At 43.5% G+C, this 22,848-nt stretch overlaps 3 protein-coding genes across 9 annotated transcripts; all 3 read right to left on the bottom strand.

Annotated features, from left to right (window-relative positions):
- Positions 1–1,329: 1,329 nt before the first annotated feature.
- On the bottom strand, positions 1,330–3,952 carry LOC111068748 (probable G-protein coupled receptor Mth-like 9). Its single transcript, XM_022358439.2, has 7 exons — positions 2,825–3,952; positions 2,568–2,759; positions 2,276–2,509; positions 2,056–2,212; positions 1,780–1,983; positions 1,631–1,710; positions 1,330–1,564 (listed from the first exon to the last, which is right to left on the bottom strand). The coding sequence occupies exons 1-7, from the start codon at positions 3,498–3,500 to the stop codon at positions 1,530–1,532; spliced, it is 1,578 nt and encodes a 525-aa protein (XP_022214131.2). The 5' UTR covers positions 3,501–3,952; the 3' UTR covers positions 1,330–1,529.
- A 331-nt stretch (positions 3,953–4,283) lies between these two features.
- On the bottom strand, positions 4,284–15,304 carry LOC111068760 (G-protein coupled receptor Mth2). 7 transcript variants are annotated; one of them, XR_002607211.2, is made up of 6 exons: positions 11,292–11,783; positions 8,096–8,859; positions 7,402–8,017; positions 7,091–7,285; positions 5,885–6,087; positions 5,462–5,554 (listed from the first exon to the last, which is right to left on the bottom strand). XR_002607211.2 is itself a non-coding variant. In XM_022358469.2 (5 exons), the coding sequence occupies exons 1-5, from the start codon at positions 11,381–11,383 to the stop codon at positions 5,383–5,385; spliced, it is 1,839 nt and encodes a 612-aa protein (XP_022214161.1). In that variant the 5' UTR covers positions 11,384–11,782; the 3' UTR covers positions 4,284–5,382. The 7 variants fall into 7 exon arrangements, 6 of the variants coding, with proteins under 6 accessions (XP_022214161.1, XP_022214165.1, XP_022214163.1 ...); XM_022358469.2 differs by lacking the exon at positions 5,885–6,087 and having other exon boundaries at positions 4,284–5,554; positions 11,292–11,782; XM_022358473.2 differs by lacking the exon at positions 5,885–6,087 and having other exon boundaries at positions 5,526–5,606.
- A 3,967-nt stretch (positions 15,305–19,271) lies between these two features.
- Positions 19,272–21,413, bottom strand: LOC111068771 (G-protein coupled receptor Mth-like). The gene is made up of 7 exons (XM_022358484.2): positions 20,910–21,413; positions 20,690–20,846; positions 20,447–20,623; positions 20,118–20,381; positions 19,885–20,056; positions 19,624–19,812; positions 19,272–19,402 (listed from the first exon to the last, which is right to left on the bottom strand). Exons 1-7 carry the CDS (start codon positions 21,411–21,413, stop codon positions 19,300–19,302), a joined length of 1,566 nt encoding a protein of 521 aa, XP_022214176.2. The 3' UTR covers positions 19,272–19,299.
- Between the last annotated feature and the right edge of the window lie 1,435 nt (positions 21,414–22,848).

The following is a 22,848-nucleotide window of genomic DNA, read 5'->3' as shown; positions in this document are numbered from 1 at the left end:
TTTCTCTGTCATTTTTCATCCGATATGGATGTGATAGGTATCCTCATAATCGGCAGGATGTCGACCATCGTTTCGCTTCAAGGACAATAAGGATATTGCCTTTAAATCGCTATAACTCCGCTGTTTCTCGTCCGATCAGGGCGAGTGACGCCTACCCATGATCGGGAAAATATCCATAATTTCTTAGATTCCTTTTCAAGGAATTTTCAAGTCTATTCATTTTGCAGCCTGATCTGTCCTGAACGAATATTCTTGGCCTCCCGCCCACTCCAATTAAAGCACACATATAAATTGTATTTTTTGATTTTTTAATAAACTATACAATATATATATGATATATACATGTAGCTTTATATAATATTCCGTCCATGTTACTGCTAAATCCATACAAAAACACTATACTATGGTATTACTAACTGGCATACTTATATAAGTAATATCGTATTATGTACAAATGTTGATTTGTGCCCTTGCGGGAATTCAACTTTCTCCCAATTATGAAATTCAAACAATATGCTAGCTGGCTATCGATAAACAATCGATCAACAATTTTATCTGGTTAGACTTCAACCTATGCAACATATAGGATTATTCAAACTATAGTCTCTTCTACCTTGAACTCTGCCTGCAAATCTAACCAAAGTTCTTCCAAGTCTCGAAAATCCCCTTCAATTTCCAGTAGAGTCTTCCAAGTGCGTAGAGAGAGGAGAACTATTCGGAGAAGAAGAAGGCAGGCCTTAGCACTCAATAGACATGGACATAGACATAGATAAAGAAACAGATACAGATACGAATAGAGAGACAGATACAGATACGGATAGATGGACAGAGGGATGGAGGGATAGGAATAGGGATAACCGTTCTCAATTGCGTCATTAACGTAACATTTGTTGCGTGCCACTTGGGCTGCCAGCTAATCCAACCAACCAACAATCCATCGCGAGCCAACCCTTCGGGGCTGCCTCCCTTGTCAGCGAGGAGTCAAAGCAGCCCGTTGTGTGAGCGGACAGGACATTTGGGGTTTAGTTTACGATTTGTCCTTTTGTTTGTGGAGTTGCTAATACAATTTGTGTTTTTTAAAAGGGTTCCATAACGAAACTCGCCCCAAATGAAGTTGTTTATAAAGGGAAATGGTAGCAGGAAGGCAGAAAAAGGTAGCAGGAGGCTCGGGGAAGGATGATTCACTTTTTTACGGAAGAATGGTAGAAGAGATGCACATAAATATCTACTTTCAAAATTCTAGAACTATTAAATAGAAACATTTTTAATTATTTGCTTTAGCCATAAGTCAATTAAATCTCTACACATTTGATGCACATTGGAGCTAAATATTACAGAATTTCGAGTTTATTCAACAAAAGTCTTAAGTCAATTACTTCCTAGAAATGTACTGTATACATATGATATATTCACACATTTGTGAGTGTGTTTGTGTGGTGTGGCACCCAAATGAATCATTAGCTTAGCGAATACCAGAGTTCATACGCAGATGAGCAATTATTTGAATTCAATCTCTCAGTCTCTCCCATCTATAATGATGTCACCGTTGGCTGGTAGGGAGAATCTACAAAAGGAAGAGAGATGGGATGTTAAATGAATGCCAGATGGGAGATGTTTGTGTTTTGCGCACCTGAAGATTTCAGATCTCCCTTTTCGTTGAAATTGTAGACACGTGCATTAATGACACTCAAATCGGTCTGACTGGATTCCCTGTGGAAGGAGAAAGGTGTTACAGATATAATAGATGATTGTTGGCAGTCGATGGAGATCGCAGCTTACACATTGATGGCCCACCAGGTTTTCACATGCATGTTCTTGCCCAGCAGCAGAATGAAGCCGGCAATGGCCAGACCCAAGATGCAAATGCCACTCCAGAAGTCAATGATGAAGAAATGCTCCCTCACACGCGCCATAATATAGACGACAATCTCGCGCAGCCAGACGGCAGAGACGCCCACCAAATAGGCACAAAATGCATAGAAACTGCAAGGAAACGAAAGAAATATAAAATCAGAAGAGTTCCCATGGGCAGTCTTTGGAGAATCTTTAGCTTACTGTGTCTTGACTATGCGCAGCTGTGTGCCCAGGATATATTGAGTGTCTGCTGGCAGTTCGTAGATGGAAAAGTAGGCCTTGAGGCAGCAGACAACACTGAAGGTCAGCAGCAGGATAATGGGTGCATAGTAGTAGATGAGAATGCCCCAAAGGCGCACTGGAAGAAGAGCAGAGAATCACACGTGATACTGCATTGAAGGTGCGGGGACCTTTTACTCACCATCGAACCAGCAATAGTCCTCGCCAATGCCCGGCTTATAGTGCTTGGGCAGGCTCGAGTCCTGGGCAAAGGATACCAGAAACCGTAGGCCAACAACCAGAACCACAGCCAGGAAATAGAACAGCCTGCGAAGCCAATTCTTGCAGGGCTTCAGGCGGAACTTTTGCAGGAAATCAAAGCTGCAAATGGCCAGAAAGACAAACGACAGCATGATGCAGAAGTAGGCCAGCAAACCTGCAAGAGAGAACAGGGATTAAGATGCATCTAACTAAGGACCAAGGATAATACCAACCAATATTCCTGCAAGCTGCGTGGGAGAGTTTCATGGGATTCTTGAGGGCCAAGTAGACGAGCAGCGCGTAACCCACGATCAAGGCAAGCAGATAGTAGATGATCACCTGTCCGTAGTGACTCTTGCGGGCATCCCGCACCGAACCCAACAGCGACAGGATAAATATGTTGATCAATATGGCAATGATGCTGCCTGAAAGGATGGCAAATTACTAACAGGTAAAAGATCGCTGGGACCATGTCCCCCATATCGCTTACATATCGCATAGATCCACACGCGATAGCCTGTCTGGAAGCGCTCACAGCTTAGGGGCGTCAACTCCCATTCCTCCGCCTTGTGCTGCAGCGGACTGAAGCAATACTCGTCCGTGCTCCACAGGCGACTGTCCCGCAGCAGAGATCCATTCTCGAAGAGGTCCCACTGCCAGAAGGTCTCGTGCTTCTTGTCCACGAACTTGTTGCGGCACCCCAACTCCGTGCGCACAACAAAGCGATCGTTGATTCGCACTTGATCCACCGTCCGGTTGCCGTAGGTCAGCTCCACGTGTGTGATCTGCCGCTCCTGATGGGGCGCCGTGCAATTCCAGCCCTTGGCATCGAACACCAGTCCGCGGGCACAGCAGAAGCTAATGCAGGGCTTCAAGAGGCAGACGCAGCCCCGCAGGTGCTTGGGGGCACGATACTCGACGCCATCGATCACCTTGAAGCTGTACTCCGCCATGAGATTGGGCGGGACCACCACTCCGGCGTAGGAGTAGGAGCCATCCTTCAGTCGGAGTCCGTCCGTGATGTTTACGGTATCCGCATACGCACACGGATGCGTAATGGTGGGCATGGTGGCGATCTCCGCGGAGTGGCAGTGCTGCGCTGCAAGGCACAACAGCAGCAGCACCAGCACCAGCCCCAAGGGTGTGGGGCTCTGGGATATAGACATCGAATCAGAGACGAGACCACCTCTTGGTTTATTGTTCTGTTGCGGATCTGACGTCACAATTAAATAAACAAAAAAATAATATGCGAGAGGCGATCGCAGTTCTGTTCTGTTCGTGCTGACTTTTATGCAAGGCACACGCAAACCAGACCCAAAAAATACAACTAAACATACACGAGTAAAATCAACAACAATCGGATTCCAAAATGACAAAACGACGACGCAACGCGCGACGTTGACGGCGTAGGTCTAAAAACGGCTGCGATTGCGACAACACGCGAGCCCCAAAAAGAACAACCATACAACAACCAACGACAGACAGCTCTCTCTCTCTCCTCTCGCTTTCGCTCTCTTTCGCTCTTTTTAGTAGGCGACAAACCGGCAACGACAACGACAACAGCGAGAAGCGCGACAAGGCAGCAGCTCCATGCTGGCCAAGAATAAAAGACAGACTAACTGATTAGCAAGCCCCAAAACCCGTACAGACCAGTCTCTGACGACCCCTGTACCCGCCCCACTGCCCCTACCAAGACCAAGACCAAGCGATCGAGCGATCGAGCGATCAGCGAAACGAATCTCAACCGGGGCGACTGGCTCTTTTCATTCAAAATTAATTTCATTTTCTTGACGGGTACTCTCTTGGCCAATACAACAACCCACGAAACCACAAAACCACCACTGTTGGTGGCTTAGGGTGGGTGTCTGGGCTAAGGGGAAAGCTTTTATTTTTGTTGTAAAAAGATCGTTGGCACAGGAATTAAAGATGAAATAAGTCATTTTTATATAGAAAAATTTTATTAAACAATTAAATAGTTTTAGGAGTAATTTTTATGTATTTGTATAGCCTCAAAATGGCCCAAGGAAATAATATTTTTCGTTACAGTAGGGAAATTCCACATTAATAATAATTAACATTCCCAAATCAGCGCCCAATCGAACTCCCGATCGATTGATTGTTTTTTTTTTACTGGCCTGGCTTCCTCGACAGGTGGCTCTTTTCATAATTACATCTCTGTGTAGTGGCCATGTAACAACTCATAATTCGATGGGTCCTAGATAGAGCTAGCGAGCTAGTTATTAAAGTATTTTTACTGAACCGAATAAATTTCATAATAGTGTAGTAAATTCATCAAAAAATGAACGATCAGCAGTTCGCTAATTTCAGTGAATAGTTAGTTATATTTTTGTTCATTCGTTTTTGTAGGAGCATTCAAAAACTAAGCCCAAGTGAAAACCCCCGACTAGCGGGCAGATCTTTCTTTCAGTTTTATCTTTGGCTTTATTCGTGTGTTCAGGTTTTTATTATACCAAATATAAGTGGAACTCGTAGATACTCGTACTATATTGTACATTGTACTACAGAGATATGGAGCGTGGTATAGTATGGTATGGTATGCGCAAATAAGAATGAATACAAATGCAGATACAAATCTTAATTTCATCACGGCACATCGATATATACTATATGTATGTGTGGTGTGTGTGTGGTGCTTACAGCTAGAGAAGGCGGAGAAGTACAGTGATCTCTGGAGACAACAATAATTTCATTTCAGATACATAAATACATACTAGATATGGCGCCTCGAAGCGTGCTCTTTCTTACACTTAAATTTATCAGGTTGTTCGCGATCTTTTTCTTCGTTTGTTGGTTTCTTGATCTGCCAGACATTTATATAGTATATATATACATATATATATATATAGAGAGAGAGAGAGATGTGGTTTGATGGGGAGGGAGGGAGGGATTTTGGGTTCCTGCCTCTTATAATAATGTCTTTTCATAAAGTACAATCTGAATATATGGCTGCTGCTCTGGATGTTAAGTATCCCCAGATATAACTATTCGATGATGCTTGCCACTAGACGATCCTATCGGATCCCATCCTCAGCGAAAGCTTGTCGTGCGCTGATGATCCACACTGGATGATTGGCTAATCACCAAGGGCTTCTCCACCGAGGGCTTCTCCTGCAGCGATAGATTGGCCACGCTGCTCGTTGTTGTCTTGGTGGAGTACTGGCTCTGACGCTGGGTGCTGCCATCGCGCACACTCGAGCATCTATGACGTCCATTGGGTGGGCAGCGTGGAGTAAATAACGGTGAAAAAAAGACTGATTAGACGGGTTAATGGAGGAGTGCTAATGGTTAGAGGGCAGATAGCCTGAAGCAGACATAGACAACAGATACAGGTGCAGATTAGAGAATAGATCACACACAAAAAAAACCCATCACCGATTGAATTTATATGTAATTGATACAACAAGAAGCGAATCATTCTGATTATGCTTCAAATGGTTAAATGATTAGTCAGAGGGGAAAGAGAGTTGCATTAGTTGTTGTCTTTGGTGTTAGTCATTTCCCAATCCTCTCTAAGGCTCTACGGCTTTACCTTGGAATATGTTTTTTTTTTTTAATTATTTTTTTATGTTTATGCATGGGGGTTTCTAGGGGCCAACCTTTGGTCCAGGACTTGGACTCGCATTGGCATTGGCCGCCTTCATTCTCAGCTTTCCTGGCAGCCCATTTGAATCCGAGTTGATTGACGTTGAATTGGTGGAGTTCGAGACATTCGATGGCGAGGGCTTCAACAGTCTTCGGTGGGTTCAGATCGATGTGGTGGAGTGGTGATTGGAGGACGGATTTACATAGATGGACACACATTGTAGATGCAAACAAAGGTTACTTTCGTTTATTGGTTATTAGAGCTACATTTAGCGAGTCTTTTTTAGTTGGATGTTTTGTTCGTTTGTGGCATTGCCGCATTGCTGCCTCAAGTGGCAGTAAAAGTAGCATTGGCATTGAGCTTGGATTTGGATTCGTGTTTTTGGTTTTTGGGTGGTTCTTGGGTGTTGTTGGGACTTGAGTTAGTCTGCTGTTTGAGGCTGTAGCTGTTTTTGTTTCTGTTCTTGTAGCTGCTGATCTTGTGGCTAAGCAATATCGAAAGCGGTCTGGACAAGAGAGATAGAGATGATGGCATAATTTTTTTATTTTAGATTTTGATTCTTCTGCAAACTAACTACACGACATATCCATCCCTGGATAACTTTCTATCTACGAGGTGCATGCAGGGGGGAGGGGGTTAGTGCACAACATTCGAGCAGCAGAGACATGGAGGGACACGACACAAGACGAGGTGAGTTGAGATGGCTGCTTGCTGTGCTTACTGTCGACGAGGGGGCGATGGCCCACACTATACCGCATGGGAGTGCACACCACTGGCGGTGGAGGTGGCACTGGCGAAGGCATTGCGGATCACGACCAGCCTGCGTATGTGGCTGGAGGCGTCCATGAATCGCTGCCGCACCGAGAAATTGCTGCCGGCCATCGTTGTGCTCTCTGTTTGATGCAGACTGCGCACGCGTATCGTTCTGCGGGTTGGTTATAGGAGGGGGTGGTTCGATAATGAGAGGTAAAAAACGAATGGAGCGGAGGTACACACAAGACATACAGAACGGGGCACACGGGTGAGATTACAGAGGGGCTTTAGGCTTTGGTCAAAGGACGATTTCCTAAGTGGAAACAAAAAGTATGACAAAAACAGGACAGAGATTGGACAGCACAGGGCACAGGGACAGGGGGGGAGACGGACACTCACCTGTTGGTTATCAAATGCTTGACCTTCTTCTTCATCACAAACAGCATGAAGATGAGGAAGCCCTGCATGGCATTGCACAGATCCGAGATGTAGAAGATCTTCGACCACTTCTTGTCGTTGCCCACAAAATACGAGATGATCTCCGAGGACCAGGTGACGCCCATGATGAGAAAGAGACGCAGAAAGAGTCCGAACCTAAGGCGAAGCAGGACACGACGTGCACTTTAGTTGACTGGTGGAAGGTTGAATGGGGGAGGTGCAGGTGCAGGTGCAGGTGCAGGTGCGTGGCAGGCATCCACGTCCTTACTTACTTGTCCTTTTCGGTGCGCAGATTCTTGGTGCTATCCTCGCGGGCAATTATCCTCGCCATCTCCCGCTGCACGCCATGGATCTTCACCGAGGTCATCACAAACATCACCGTGTTGGCCACAATGATGGCCAGTATGGGCCCAAAGAAGTATATCATTGCGGACCAATTGCGCATGTCCAGCCAGCAATATTCGCCACCGCCAATGCCCGGCTTGAGGGCCGCCGGCCAGTCGGTCTGCTCCTGTGCGATCCACGTGAAGGCCAGGAACATCGATGCCGCTCCCCAGGAGTACAGCGAGTAAAAGAGGAATCGCTTCTTCTCCTGGAACCGATTGATGCCCCGTGTGCCGCGGAAATTGTGCCACAAGTCAAAGCTGATGACATTCAGCCAGAAGAAGGCCGACATGAAGCAGAAGTAGGCTGTGTACCCAAACACTTTGCAGGAGAACTCATCCGGATCGAGGTTCTTCAGGAGCAGAATGCAACAGAGGGCCGTATAGCCGCTGGAGAGACCCATGAGGTAGCACACGAGACTCTTTCCATGCTGGTTCCTTAGCTCGGGTATCAGCAGATAAACGGCAATGGTGAGCATCATAAAGGGAATGGAGAACAGCATAGCTATAGGACAGAGAGAGAGAGAGTCTTTGATTAGTGGATAACTGCAAAGGGAATAGGTATCGAATCACAAACCCTTACCATACGCATTGATAATCTTCACTGTGGTGTGCTCCGTGTCCGTGTCACAGTTGGCGGGATTCAGACTGTAGTACAGATCCGTTTCGTTCACATAGGACACCACCAGACAGAACTCGCTCTTGTTGATGTAATTGTGATCGTCAATGCGCAGCATTGAGCCATTCTGGAACAGCAGATACTCATCGAAATCGTTGATCTCCGGCTGCAGGGAGAACATCTTGGGGCAGGGCCGGAAGCTCTGCACCGCAAACTGCTTAAAGATGTTCACCGACTGTGTGCTGCTGTTGTCAAAGGTCACATTCATCACGGGCTGTGGCCAGATCCTCGTGTCCGTCGTGTCATTGTTGCACTCCGCCTTCTCGCTGTTGTACACCTGACCCCACGGACAGCAGATGTTCAGGCAGGCCTTTAGCCTGCAGATGCAGCCGCGCGGATGCCAGTCCACATCCACACGCTCCACCAGGTCCTTGTAGATGTAGTTGTACTGGCCCACCAGGTGGCTGGGTATCAGCACGCCCTCGTACGAGTAGCTGCCGTTCGGGAAGGGCGTGTAGCCCGTGAGGTTGACGGTGTCGAAGAAGGTGCATGGCACATGCAGGCCATCGCGAATGTGGTAGTTGTTCCGCTCATCGGACATGGCATATACCCCAAAGGACATTCCGGGCAGCAAACGGAAGACAACGAGGCACAGGACTCCCATGAGAGTCAGACCACAGTAGAGGGATCCACCCCTTTGACGCACTTGCTTTGGCATTATGTAGGTTCTGCAAAGGAGCGGAGGGAGAGGAAACGAAAGGAGTTGTATTAGATTTCTGGATGGATCTCTCTTAGAGCTACGATTCTTAATGAAACTCTGACACAACCTACAGCTCTATTTCACGGTGGAAACCCTCATGGGATTATGGCATATATCCCTTAAATGAAGGACACTCAAAGTAAATACCCCAAAGCCGGGAATATTTACCTTTTCGCTTAGTTAATGCTACGCTAAATGAGGACACTAATTTTGGTTAGGGGACTCATCATACCAACCAATTAGTGAATCATCAGCCACAAGGACAACAGGTTACAGCATGGAAAGAGGACAACAGCAGCAGCATTACACAGGAACAGCAACAGGAACAGGAAGGAGATGTGGGTGGCAAAACAGGAGCAGCAAGGACGACGGCACATTCAATTAGCACCCAAACGAGTCCAGGGGGACTAAGCCCTCTGCCCCACTGTCACACTGTGTGCGCTCGCTCTCTGTGGGGCATCAATCATAAGGTCATGCGGCAAACATTTATGGATTCGTGTTAAATTGATACTAACTGCCCTCCTCGTCGTCTGTCAATAGTCCTACTCACACCCTCACTCCCTCTCCCTATCTCTCTCTCTCTCTCAGCATTTGTTTTTCCTGCTTGCCATTTTGCAAAGCGCTGCTAATGAGCCTGCCATAATTTCATTACAAATGCGAAAAGTTATACCCTCTAGACTCTAGAGTAAAATGTATTCCCTATCTTATCGGTTGCATCATTAGTAGAGTGCTGGAGTGCTGGAGCGCTGGAGTGCTGGAGTGGCGGCGGGGACCCTAATTCATTGATCCGCTGATTGTTTGCCATCGATGGGGGGAGGGTAACCTGTGTGTGGTGTGTGGCATTGATGGGCGCGTGGGCCCACAAAATTAGCATGAATTTATGGCTGGACGATGGAGCCCGAGCAAACACATTAAACTCTCTGTGCCAAAGGAGGAGGAGGAGGGAATGATCCTAACACGCACACCCACACAGCACTTATCTCTCTCCTGATGGAAAATTAGCATAATTACGATTAATCGCTAAGTACTTTCCACTTGAGTTGAGAGATTTCAACAGAATCGAATTCGAATATTTATTCCAAAAAATAGGGAGAGAGAGGAGAATTTATTTGAAATAGAATTAAACCATGTGGAGCATTCACGAAACATTGAAAACAATTGGCCATTAAATTGAATTATGGTCCAGCAATTCTCCTCCAGATTCTACCAAATGCCCACAACAATTTTATAAAAGCAATAATTCTTCTAGAACTTTTTTTTTCGAATTTTTGTATATTTTTTCATTGTTGCAAACAATTTTATGGATGCTACAATTTCGATTTTGATTTCAATTCCCCTGCGATTTGCAGTTCAAGTAAAGTTGTAATCGTCGTATCGTAATCGTAGTATCGTATCGGATGATGTGCGGAACGGAACTATTTAATATTCTGATCGGGGATTACGTTGCATTATTGATTGATAGATTGATTCGCTGAATCATGGCATGGTAGTTATCGCAATCGTAATGGATGTGCTTCTGGGAATGCCAAATGGGAACAGGGGGTGGCATAGATTCGAACATCTTTCTATAAATAATTATTATATACATATGTAACGAGAATATATATATAGGATATATGTACCTAAATAGTATCTAGGGGTGCGGTTAAAATGGATAATAAATATTCTCATTAAGATAAAGTACAAGATTACATGTTCAAAGGGAACTTCCCTTCTACTCTATATGGGTATGGGATAACGGGCTATAAAAAAGAAGATGTTATCATTATTTTATCGTATTATCAATCCATCCAAAAGATCAGCTCAAATGTAACTGTATTCCAGAGATGAGAATGGATAATGGGTCAATTTTAAAGGCTTTCATAAATGAATTGAATGCCGATGGATCTAGATTCTAGAATAATTGCTCAACTTCTTAAGAACTTTGTGACTAAGTCGACGGATCATGCGGATCGTTAACTTTCATTAACTTTACGGAAGATAAGCCAATCAGAGCTCTGATTGATATTCCATAGATAATATCGGTTAATGGCCTATAAATAACTCGAATGTTCGCGGTGACACTCGATTGAGGCATCGACGAGTGTTCTCTGAATACAAGTACGAATAAAATGAATTCCCCTTGCGTGTGAGTGGAGCTGTGGAGTCGCTGAGTAGCTGAGTAGCTGGAGTGCTGTGTGTGAATTTGTTGTGCTCGAGGCGGCGCATAAAAATGTCTTATTTGTGGTCCGTAGCCGATAAGATAAAGCCACTTGGCCAACGCCACTCGCCTGCTAATAATGTCTGACAAAAGAATACGATCGACGGCTCTTATTTATATTATACGTATATACGTATAAAAAAATAAAATAAATTAACCATTTTGATGGCTGCTGCTTTGGCTTGGGTGAAAATACTTACAGATACTCCGCCAGGGACGTCCTCAGGTTAGTTGTGGTGTCTTTCGTTTGGATTATTATCTGGTTGATTTTCACAATTTGGGGATTGTCCATGGCCAGTAGCCAGGGAGAGCAAAAACAACGACAGAAACAACAGGATGTGAGTAAGAGTATTTCGAAGTGTCGCCTCTGATTCACACTTTCAGCAGCCGTAAACTTTCCGTTGGCAAACCAACTGTTTGATAGAACTACTCTTAAGCCCTGCCAAATGCCATTAAAAGCCCATTTCACTTAACGCCCAAAACCCATTGAAAGTTGGAAGATTTATCGTACACACATGTGTCACATGGATCACCGGAAGAGGCGTATGCTCAAATTATTACAATTCTCTCAGCAACAAACAGCAGCAGCAGCAGCAGCGACGACGGCACTGTCAACATATTAATATCCAAAATATGAACACAAAAAAAACACGCACACACAAACCAAAAGGCCAGTAGCCTCTTCCTGGTTGTGGAACGCCCAACAAAAAAATTAAACAACGATTACGACACGAAATGAATCCAAAAACTCACATAAATATTATTTCGTTTGATATAAGTTTTTATTCAAAATGAATATTTTTGTTGAGGGGGGGTTTTATTATCACGTCTGCCTCAGCGGCAATGCTTTTTGTTTTGGTTTTTTTTTTTTTGCTCAAGTCTTATGTGTGGCGTATTCCCATTATTATCTTGTTAAGGGTCCGGCCCGTCGGCGGCAGTTGCGGTTCGTATCAAAAGTTTGACTAATCGGAGCCCACAGAAGTCGCCGATGAAGACAGGAGAATTCGCTGAAGCCGAAGTAATTGCCACCACACTTGAAGGTGAACTGTGGGGAAAAAAAAACTGTGGGTAAAAGCTGTGGGTACAATTTGATGATAACCACCGATTACAAGGAGCTACGAACATACATATGTACATGCATGGTACATATTCCATATATGTACATATTTCCCTATTTCAAACAAACACTTTTCAGAACACTTGCTGACCCATTGACGGCTGGGTGTGCGGATTCTTCTGCCTCGTTTTCGTGTGAAAATTCCAACCCCAAGAGTATTTTTAGACTCCTGTCTGTAAACAAAGGCCGGGGAGCGGAGCCCACAGCCAGCCACAAATTGATTGCCATGGGCGAGTGGGTGGGTGGCAAGTTTGCCAAATATTATTTCATGATACTTGCCACACACTTCCACCACTCAACCAGTCGACCAGTCAACAGATACCGCCCTGAACTTGCCACAAAAGATAAATGTTCACTCGCTCATTAGCATTGATGTGGCTGGGCGGGAGAAAGCTTTCGAATCCATTTAGGAATCCATTCAATGAATGGGGGGATACCCTGCCTGATATTCACGCACGAAACGATCATCGAATCCATAAATCAAACCTATTAGAGATCTGTGAATGGTTTGTATTCCTATTTGCTGTCTAACTCTAATCAATTTTATATATTTGTGCTATTTTTTAATTTACATACATTTTGTATCAATTTAAAGCGAAGGACTGTGTTATTTCTATAAATAGTTGTTCTTTCACAATCCCAGATAGTTTTTCCTGGTAGAAATAGCTAAAGTGCACATAAATTTAAGGGGAAAACTTCAGGAGATCTCCGCTTTATCTTTACCTGAATGTTATTCTTATTTGTTGTTTGATTTCAAACATCCATCAACCCGATTAATCATCATTCTTGGCCCCTGAACATCGACTTATGTCGATCTCCACGGAACACTCATTCGAAAGAAACACATGCGATAGATGAGTGTTAAGTGTGTTTGAAACATGAGATTCAATGGAACCCTGCCTGCCTATCAGACACCGTAGCCACCGTAGCCACCGTAGCCACCGTAGCCCGAACGGAACCCCAGGAGAGTAATATGCTTGCTGGAGTGAGTAATGGCCAGACCTGGGATTCGAGTCGAGAAAACTGGCTCCAGATATAGCAGGGAATACGGGGAATACAGCTGTAAAAACGCACCACAAAAAGCATTTAACTAATTAATTGGTAATTGCATTTGGCTTATCGTGAAAATGCACACAGCGGGTGGGTAGGGGCAGGCAGCACCCCCTCCGAGAGCACACACACACACACACACACACACACATACAAACAGGCACCCTTGGAACAACTCCCACATGTGCGTGATAGTGCAACTTTAATCGCAGTTTTAGTTTAAACATTTGTATATTATATGATTATATATATATCATATTGCGGGGTGGGTGGTGGGCACTGGAGAGATCTATTATATATAGAAACAGAGGAAAAACTGTTGGAAAATTGTAGCGAAATAAACAGACCTCTAAGCAAACAATAAACAATATCCCAAAGATGTTTCAACAGCGATATCTATGCACAATCCCCCCAAGCGCCAAATGTGCGCAAAAGTATAAACAAAATTTAAATTCCCATTCCATGTCGATTCACAGACGATGGGATCGTATTGTGTATGGCCTGGCATGATATGCTGATGGGGGGGGATAGTCAAGGTGAGATGTTCCACAAAGGGCATTCTACGACTCGATTTCCTTAGTGACTCAATCAGAGTGTGTGTGCATCGATTGGCAAACAGTTGTTTTGTTTTGAACTTTATTTGTCATGCAATTGGGCAGGTTTTTGCAGGCGCGCTTTGATTTTCTTATCTGAAAAAACGGTTTTCGCTCCTGGCCAGTAAATTGCCTATAATTTTATGGGGGTATCGAATGCAACGACACTTACGATTATCATCCATTCGACGAGCTAATCGGGTGAGTCACTTGCAGCGGAATAATCTTACATCAAATTAGCATAAATCCCACCAACAGATCAACTCACATTTAACCGATCCACCACTTAATCCATTCAGATATAAATATAAATGAGCTCCCATTAAATGATAAATATAAATGCCATTTCATTCAGGACACCAACCCATAAATTATGCCAGATCTTTTGGGAGCATAAAAAATTCCTCACGAGTGGCGGATATATTTTTCGTAAATAGAAAAAAACTATTAAATGGAATTGGGGAAATACTTGGAGGTTCATTTCTGGGAAAGGCAACGCTGCAGTTTAATGATTAATGATCTAACAGATGATACAGGTTCTTATCGTTCAGATATATACACTTAACTTACCCCGAGATCTCAAGCTCTCTCAAGCGGAAAATAATGTTAATGTATTCAACACCAAAGTGTTGGTTCCTTGTCGTAGATCAATGTAGACTTTTTTCGAGGTATTACATATATTGTAGATATAGCAATAACTGAACAAATAAATGACCCTCTTTGATTGAAGAGTGTTTTTGTATTTTTTGTGTTTTTTTGCGTTTTGTTGGTTGGTTTGCGTGTGCGAAAAGTGGATTGACAAGTACCGGCAAAAATATACTTGTATTATCAGCGAAAAACCAATAACGAAACTTGGTTTTGGGTCTTGGGGGAATGGGGATGTGGATGTTTCGTTCGGATCACTCGGATCGGATGTGTTTTTTGTAGCAGGTTTTTTTTTTCTTATGCAAATTGTTGGACGACGGGAAGAGTCTGTGGCCGCCTGTCCGCTCTCAAGGTGGGTAACCGCATAAAAGTTGTTGTACCTGGGCCAATGGGGGTTTCTCAAGAAATCCTCATAACCATAATGTCATAATGTGTATATATGTACATATGATATTCAGGTATAGTGACTGCCGATCGGCTATCTCTCCACACACTTCTCCCTCAAATACAGAAGAAATACACAGCAAAACTTCAACTTCGGAGGGGAAATACCCACTGGAGTGGGTGTAAATATGCGAACATTCGACGATACTGTGACACTGTGAACCGGTTTATAAGGTATGCAATATGTACGACGGTTTAAAGCACACACTAGATTACAAATTAATTAACACTGGCATTCGTAATTCCCATATTATGAGTGTTTCTCTCGTGTATTAATTATTTATATTTTTTTTTATTGGAGTTTCCATTCAGCCGCCGCTGCTCACTCACTCACTCCCACAACCGTCAACGTCTCGTAGCGAAATGAACTCGAGGCGTGCCGAGCCGCGAACTGTAAAAATAAAAGGTAGGCAAGCAGCCAGCCAGCAGCTGGACGGATAACAGAGCTTCCTCTGTTGGGGGTCCCGTCCCACTGTTCGTTGGTGCTCAGACGCGGGCGCTCTGTTAAACTTTAACGCTATAATTGAAAATCAAACAAAACAAAACCAAACAAAAACCGAATTATTTGTATGATCGAGTATGTGCCAGCAGCAACAGTGGCTCGATTGTCTGCGGATTGTTTGTGTGGTGTGCGAACAGAGCAATTAACGGACATCGGACATGAATGGACCTCTTGAGCGGAGTGTGGAGTGGTGCGGAGTGGCCCCGGGGGCAGTACTTTGCTTGTTGTTTTGCGGATGACTCAAAGTGTGATCAACAATATGTCCAAACAGAGCGTATAATTAGCTGGGCAAAGCTAGAGCAAAGCTCAATACCTAACGGGGGTTTAAGTTGATCTGCGTAGAGAAGGGAGAATGAGAGAAAGCTTTGAGTCTTATCACAGCGATCATCACAGAAAAGATCGTAGGAATAGGAAAAACCAGATAAAGAGAGTCAGCGAGAGTCAGAGAGAATGGGGGGACGCATTGACTTCTGGGGATCAGAAAAGAGACGCTTGGCAATAAGAAAAAGGAGACTGAGAAATGGAACCAGATGTCCAGAAATGGTCCTATGGTCTATGACAGCCTAAGGAGGCTTTAACTAAGATTTAAGGTATATAGTAAACATAAGAAAACGCTTCAAACATAGATAGCGAGAGTGCGAAAATAAACTTGTGTTAACTTATGTAGACATTTGGATGACAGGTACTATCACACTTGAGGCACATTTGCAGCATCTGCGAGGCGATACACTTTGGCCCCTCTCTGTGGGATCTTCCTTGGGGGGTGCTTTTGGACGTTGATATGCTGCCTTATCATTTGCTGATACGAAGCAACTATGGGAACCATAAAAGCTGCGACCTTGAACAGACATTAAGCAAAGCGAACAAAAAGTAAAATTCCGCTTTCGAATTGGGAATCAGTGAGAGAATGAATACCCTCTACCCCACTGGGAAAGAGAATAAATAGCGTCAGCAGCGCTGGAGGAGGTGGGGAAGCAACTGAAAATTAATTTTCGTCCTTTGTGGGGGCGGAAGGGGCCGATGTGAGTGACATGAGTCTGGAAACAAAATTTGGTTGCTCTAGCTCTTATAGCCTCTGATATCTAGGCGCTCAACAAGACGGACAGACGGACAGACAGAGACTCGGCAGTTGATGCTGATCAAGAATATATAAAAAGGTATAAAAAGGAAGCCAAGTCCCACGTCTCAAATTGGAGAAAACAAACATTAACACGTAGAGCTTCCAAACACACACACCTACATAAATATGTGCATATAGATATGTACAATATAAATATGTATATGGTTAAAACTAATAAGTACGCTACGTGTTCAGAGGCAGCTATAAAACAAAAGTCAACCAAGTCCAAGTCCGTCGTCAAGTCTATCCAGGGATGCGAATGGTTTGCATGGATTGCATAATGATAGATTGACCACAGACCACCCCCCATGGAACCCAACGAACAGTAACCGCTTCTATGGGGATTTTATATTGGTACACCATATGCCAATTATGAAGCGATCGAAAGCGTTTAACGATTGGAACGTGCCTGGGGTGTGTGGCAGAAGGGGGAGCTTCCATTGGTATTCCCGTTCGACGGACGAGATCTTGAGAGTTCATCAAAAACAGAAGAAACTGGTTTCCGTTTAACATTGAGACGGCAAGACACAAGTGCCGGCTACGACATATGTACACATACTCGTATACATATGTACATATGTACAAACGATTCAGTACAAAACAATTGGAGATATGTACAAATTTAGACGCGAAGAGACAACGCGCGCGACGACTGTTTGTGGGTTGAGCGAGACATTAAAATCGCATTATAATCATCAGTCGAACCGAACGAACAGTCGGGCAGCAGGGCATCCCAAGGCTCTTCGAGAGTTCGTAGATTTTGTGGCTTTGCAAACTTTTTAAGGGGCGGATACCGCACACACACACACACACATTATGCAAAAGAAGACCTTGAACGAGTGCAAACACTGAGCGGCGGTGGGGGACAGTGGAATAAACATTCCACAGAAAGATCTTAAGTGGCTTCAGGATTTCTCTTAATGAACAAACACAAAGTTCAGGCTTTGGCACATAGAACCTCTTCCTCTCTCTCTCTCTCTCTCTGGGTAACAGAAAATTTTCGTAGATAATTACTACACACTACACATAAGATATGCGCTTACAATACCCCGAGTTAACCGGCAGATAAACGAGCAGCGAATCGTTTGTTGTAACTGAGACTCATTGTTGTTTCGTTTAACCCACGCAAATGAGTGTCCGTCCGAACAGCTGATAGCAAAAGCGCTGACACTTGAGAAAAATCTCCACTAAATAGTTTATTATTGCATTATTTTGTTGTGATAGCAGCTTCTGTTGTATTTGAATTCAAAAACTAGCGCTCACTTTTACGTTAAGAACCCCTGGCAACTCTGCCTCCTACCACTCGCGCTCTCTCGGTGCCGCACTCTACCGATCTCACACTTAACAGTTAAGTTAAGTAACATAATGTTATATGCCGGAATGTAAACAAGATAAGGCTTTCTGAATTTACAAGCGGTAACAAACCTTAAAATATAGTTGAAAGCTTGCAAAAGCTTACAAGTAACAGCAGAATGTAATTGGCAGTCTATGTAGAGTACATAGTACATATGTACATAGTTCGTTGGTTCTTTTGTGGCTGTTACGGGTAGAGTTCATGTAAATACCAACAGTGGTGCTGCCAGGACGGTGTAGAATGTAAAAATTACATTGAAATCTCATCTCTAACCCGTAACAAATAATAAAAAATTGCTTTAGATATTAATAATTTTTACAAGAAATTTATTAATTTATTATTATTATTCTCATTCCCACACATTTTGGATTGTGTTCCGGAATTGTGGTACATTTAAGCATCTGAAATGGTATAATTTGATTGAATACTTAACCAATTTCCAAAAGAAATTCCCTTTTAAAGTTAGTTAACCTTTATGTATTAAATGGAAAAACTTTCAATAATAAATCTTCTTGAACTCAGCATCAAGTTCGTGCCAATTGCAAACAAAGGCTAAGTCTAAGAGGGGTTTGATCTATAAAAAAAAGGGGAATCGAAGAGAATGAGCAGATTGCCGAATCTGAATCATCGGATCATAATTCTAGTCAGAATGAAGGAATTAATTTTCAGTTGCTTCCCGCGCCTCCTCCATCAAGAGACTGCGCTACTCATTCTCTTTCTCGCTCGCACACTCTGCCTCATTCAGTGCGCGAGTGCCCGCTAGTGGATAAGATGTAGAATCTAAATGGTACATGTATAATCTACATGTTAGATGGTATATTCTACATCTACATTGTAGACGTAGATAACTGATGTAGCAAAAAAAATTTTAAATGTAAAATTTTTTTAATTTCTACCTCAGTCATAAGTTCACAAATTTATATACTGACTGAGTAAAAGTAGAGTCGCGTCGAAAGAAGCGACTCACACGTTCCTTCTCCTTTAGTATGACGTCTAGCTTGGGGAGACCAGAAAGGCGTTTTAGATAAATATTGGTTGCGTGTTGCTGCAATACATAAACCACTTTGGGAATCCTTAGATCCCTTTCAACATCCTTATTACGAATGTACCAGGGAGCATTAAGTATTTTTCTTAAAATTTTTACTGTGAAACTCTTATTTTGTTTATAAGCTTGTTGCTTTTAGCTTTTTTTTTATCAATTTTTTATAATGTACAAAGGTTTAAGTATTATGTATCATTTAAAAATTGTACTACTCGAACTTCTGCGAGTAATTCCTATAAAAAGAAAATTATTTCACAAGCGAAAAATAGGTGAGTAATATTAGTAGTAAGTAGTAGGCTATAAGCCGTAAGTAAACTTTCTGAACATTGGGCTTTTGGCTCCTACATCTGAGTTATCCCGCGGGAGTTAAGCTGTCGTCGAATCGTACTACGACTTGAGTGTGATCTCATGCCTACGGCACTTCGTGTGTTCCTTGACTGATTTCTAAGAGAGAGAACAAATGTTTCAAGTTAAGTAGAAGTAGAAATCAGGCAGTTTCCAACGTGCAATGTTGCTCATTCCAACATTCCAACAAGAAAATGAAATCAATACACAAAAGCCAGGCTAAAATCAAAACATAGAAGGCAGCAAATGGGTTAGCACAGTTCAGACCTGTACCCGATTTTTTTCCCCATTTAAACACAGATTAAGCACAGATCACTTACTTAAACAACTTCAAAACAGTGCGGTTCATCACGAATAGGAAGAAGATGATGATGCCCTGTGACCAGTTGAGGTAATCGGCGACCAGAAAGACATTTTTCAATATCTTATCGTCCTCCACCAAGTAGGAGATTATCTCCAGGCTCCAACTCCCGCCCATGATGATGAAGAGTCGCAGAAAGTGGCTATAGCTGTGTGTGGGGTAAAAGAAAGACAGAGGATAGAGGATAACTGTGTGGAACATATGTGGCTAAAATTCTTACGTCTGTTTGTCGGAGTTCAGTTTCTGCTTTCTCTCCTGGCGATCGACAATGTCCTGCAGTTGGCGCTTCACCGCAATAATTCGAATGGCCGTGAGAATGAACATGGTCACATTGAAAATGATTAGAATTAACATCGGCCCATAGAAGTATAACATGGCCGACCAGTCGTTAGCTACATGAAGAGTAGAAAATTCTGTGAATCCAACCCTATGGGAGGAACCTAAGCGACCCACTCTTGATCCAACAGTTGTAGAACCCAACGCCAGGAAGCCAGGGCTCATTCTCAGGAATATCCTCCACTTGGTGATCCACAATATAAATGACGGCCGTGAGGATGAATGCCACTCCCCAGGCATAGATGTTGTACGCAAGGAACACGTTCTCTGGGTGATCCCCATTCACAGCGCTCACACTGCAGCTGAATGTGGAGCGGAGATTCCAACTGATGACTGACAACCACAGAAACATGGCCATAACGAAGAAGTAGCCAATGTAACCTACAGGTGGGAGAGAGAGCTGTTATTCGACTGCATCTGAAATAATATCTGATACGGAAGAGTACCTGATGTCTTGCATAAGCCATTTGTCAGCTCCCACAAGTCCAGCATTAGGACAAGGAAAGCTACAAAAAGGCAGATCAGACAGCAAACGAAACACTTTCCATGGAGATTTTGGAGCTTCTTCAGATAGAGATAGACGGTGATCGTGCAGGCAAGGCACAAGAGGCTAAGAACCATCACTGAGGATAGCAAAAGAAATAGTTTAGATGTGATCAAAGATTGGAAAGGATTGGAACAGTGCTCACCAATGGTTTGGCCCATCTCGTCTTTCGACTCAATCGTGCAGATGTGGGCAACTATCCGGAATGACTCCGTCTCGCCTTCGTTGAAGTGATACGGCTGAAGGCAGTATTCCCGCTTGCTCATCGTTGCACTGTCGTAGGATCGGAAGAAGGACCCATTCTAAGGAAGATCACTGGCATTAGAATTCGCGGGATACGGGGTACAGATGGCGGGGGTCCAAACCTCAAACACTATGTACTGATCCATCTCCTCTCCATCGTTGAGCGGGTACATATCATTGCAGGGAAGCGGCAGATCGCTCTGAATGATAAACTCATTCTGGAAGTGTCGCCTTGCCACCGTGCCGTTGTCCAGCGTCACGTTCAGGTAGGGATTCAGTCGTGTCAGATCCATCTCGATGCTGCCACTGCACTCCCCATTGGCCATCAACTGGGAGTGGTGGCAGCAGAGCCGCAGACAGGGCCTCAGCCGGCAAACGCAGCCCCGCAGATGAACCTCCACCGGCTCCGTGGTATCGTCCGGCAGAACCCTGTGGTCAAATTCAGCCGTAAGCTCGGCCGGAATGAGCAGGCTCTGGTACAGATACGAGCCATTGACCAGCCGCTGGCTCCCCGTCACGTTCATCGTGTCGAAGTAGTCACAGCCGGGAATGGTGTTGATCTCTGTTCCAGCAAAGGCCGCTGCAGCCAGCAGACTGGCAGCAAAAGCGTGCACTATCAGCAGCATTCTAATTTAGAGGATCTGCAAGTGAAAAGGGCAGATGGTTTTTGACGAGAGAGTGCATAAGAAAAATAGCACGAATATTGGTAGCGTCTGCTTCTCTGAGAAGGGCGGGGTAAGCAACTGAAAATTAAGTTCTTCATTCTGTCTAAAATAATGACCCGATCTGATCCAGATTCAGCAATCTGGTGGATATGATCATTCTCTACGATACTGCGTTTATTTAGTTTTTAGTTTTATTTTATCTTTATATTTGTGGATGCCACAATGTGGTGGCGCAAGCGGACGGGCGAAGTTTTGAAATCAAATCAAATGAGTCTGGGAACAAAATTTGGTGGGTCTAGCCACTAACCATACAGTATATAGATGTGCCAGTTCATACATACAACGAAAGTGGCGCAACTGAGTTTTCAGCGTACGTTCCCAGGAATTCGGCTGTATGGTCAGTGGTCTTATAGTCTCTGAGATCTAGGCGCTCATCGGGAGGGACAGACGGTATCCAGTGTATTCTCTTTTAGAGGATGGTCGACGATGGTTGAAGGCAAGACCTTTCAATATCCTCAAAAACTATGAAAACAATTGTGTATTGCTCTGACAGTGATGTGATAGTTCGTAGAAGACTGATTACATATCATTTAAATGCAAGAAGTCCGCGTTTGGCCAGCGCAACTTAGCTAAAAGCAATGTGTCACCGTGACCGTGACGCTAAGTCCAGCTCAGTCCCTGGATCTCAATCATGAGCATAACCAGAGGCTATATTTTCTGATACGCCCCAAAGGTCCACTTCCAATTCCTTAGTGGTTGATAGCTCTGCTCCAACTGTGATTCACGCACGTTTCATGGCACAGGGCCTTAATACTCAAAGAGCATGGAAACAATGCTGATAAGAAATCTCACTTAGTAAAACCGATGAGTTATTGTCGTTATACAGGAATTTTCGATGGATAGGGGGAGTTCACATTCCGACATTAATTCAGACTTTCAATTAATTATTAATTGTCTCCAGTTACGGACGATAATTATTTAAACTTTTTATATTTAATTTGTGAGAGAATAATTTTTAGTTTCGTTGTTATGCTTATATTTAGTATATTTAGTTCAAGACGCAACTGAAGTTTAAAAAATGCAGAAATACATTGTGCCACATTAAAGGTGGAGAAACATCGATGGTCGCGGACATCGACGTTTTCGATGTTTTCAAAGCAAACATCGATGAAAAATCAATGTTTTTCGTTTGAAGTGATTTGACGTTTAAGGTTTTAAAATGGTTTTTTACCTTCCAAATGCTTAGTGGGTACTCATTATGGTACTCAATTTGCAATATTCAAATTATAAATATTTATGTTTTTGCCCACAAACCTTCAGTGGCAAAAACATCCATAGTCGCCATAGGACATCGATGTTTCCAAAAGGTTTAAAAACATCGATGCATCGATGTTTA

The sequence above is a fragment of the Drosophila obscura genome, unplaced genomic scaffold (genome assembly GCF_018151105.1).
Source record: "Drosophila obscura isolate BZ-5 IFL unplaced genomic scaffold, ASM1815110v1 contig_30, whole genome shotgun sequence".
Lineage (NCBI taxonomy): Eukaryota > Metazoa > Arthropoda > Insecta > Diptera > Drosophilidae > Drosophila > Drosophila obscura.
The sequence above is the reverse complement of the archived record's forward strand: the minus strand, read 5'-3'. Positions and strand labels throughout refer to the sequence as shown.

Coding starts and splice junctions, on each gene's coding strand:
- LOC111068748 (XM_022358439.2), bottom strand. CDS start 3,500: ATGTCTATATCCCAGAGCCCCACACCCTTGGGGCTGGTGCTGGTGCTG. Junction 1,711..1,779: donor ACCTGGTGGGCCATCAATGT/GTAAGCTGCGAT, acceptor CTCCTTCCACAG/GGAATCCAGTCAGACCGATT. Junction 1,565..1,630: donor GGGAGATCTGAAATCTTCAG/GTGCGCAAAACA, acceptor TTCCTTTTGTAG/ATTCTCCCTACCAGCCAACG.
- LOC111068760 (XM_022358466.2), bottom strand. CDS start 11,383: ATGGACAATCCCCAAATTGTGAAAATCAACCAGATAATAATCCAAACG. Junction 8,860..11,291: donor ACGTCCCTGGCGGAGTATCT/GTAAGTATTTTC, acceptor GCTCCTTTGCAG/AACCTACATAATGCCAAAGC. Junction 6,444..7,090: donor AAGCATTTGATAACCAACAG/GTGAGTGTCCGT, acceptor TCTCTTGTCCAG/ACCGCTTTCGATATTGCTTA.
- LOC111068771 (XM_022358484.2), bottom strand. CDS start 21,413: ATGCTGCTGATAGTGCACGCTTTTGCTGCCAGTCTGCTGGCTGCAGCG. Junction 20,057..20,117: donor CTACAACTGTTGGATCAAGA/GTGGGTCGCTTA, acceptor CTCTTCATGTAG/CTAACGACTGGTCGGCCATG. Junction 19,813..19,884: donor CTGAACTCCGACAAACAGAC/GTAAGAATTTTA, acceptor CCCCACACACAG/CTATAGCCACTTTCTGCGAC.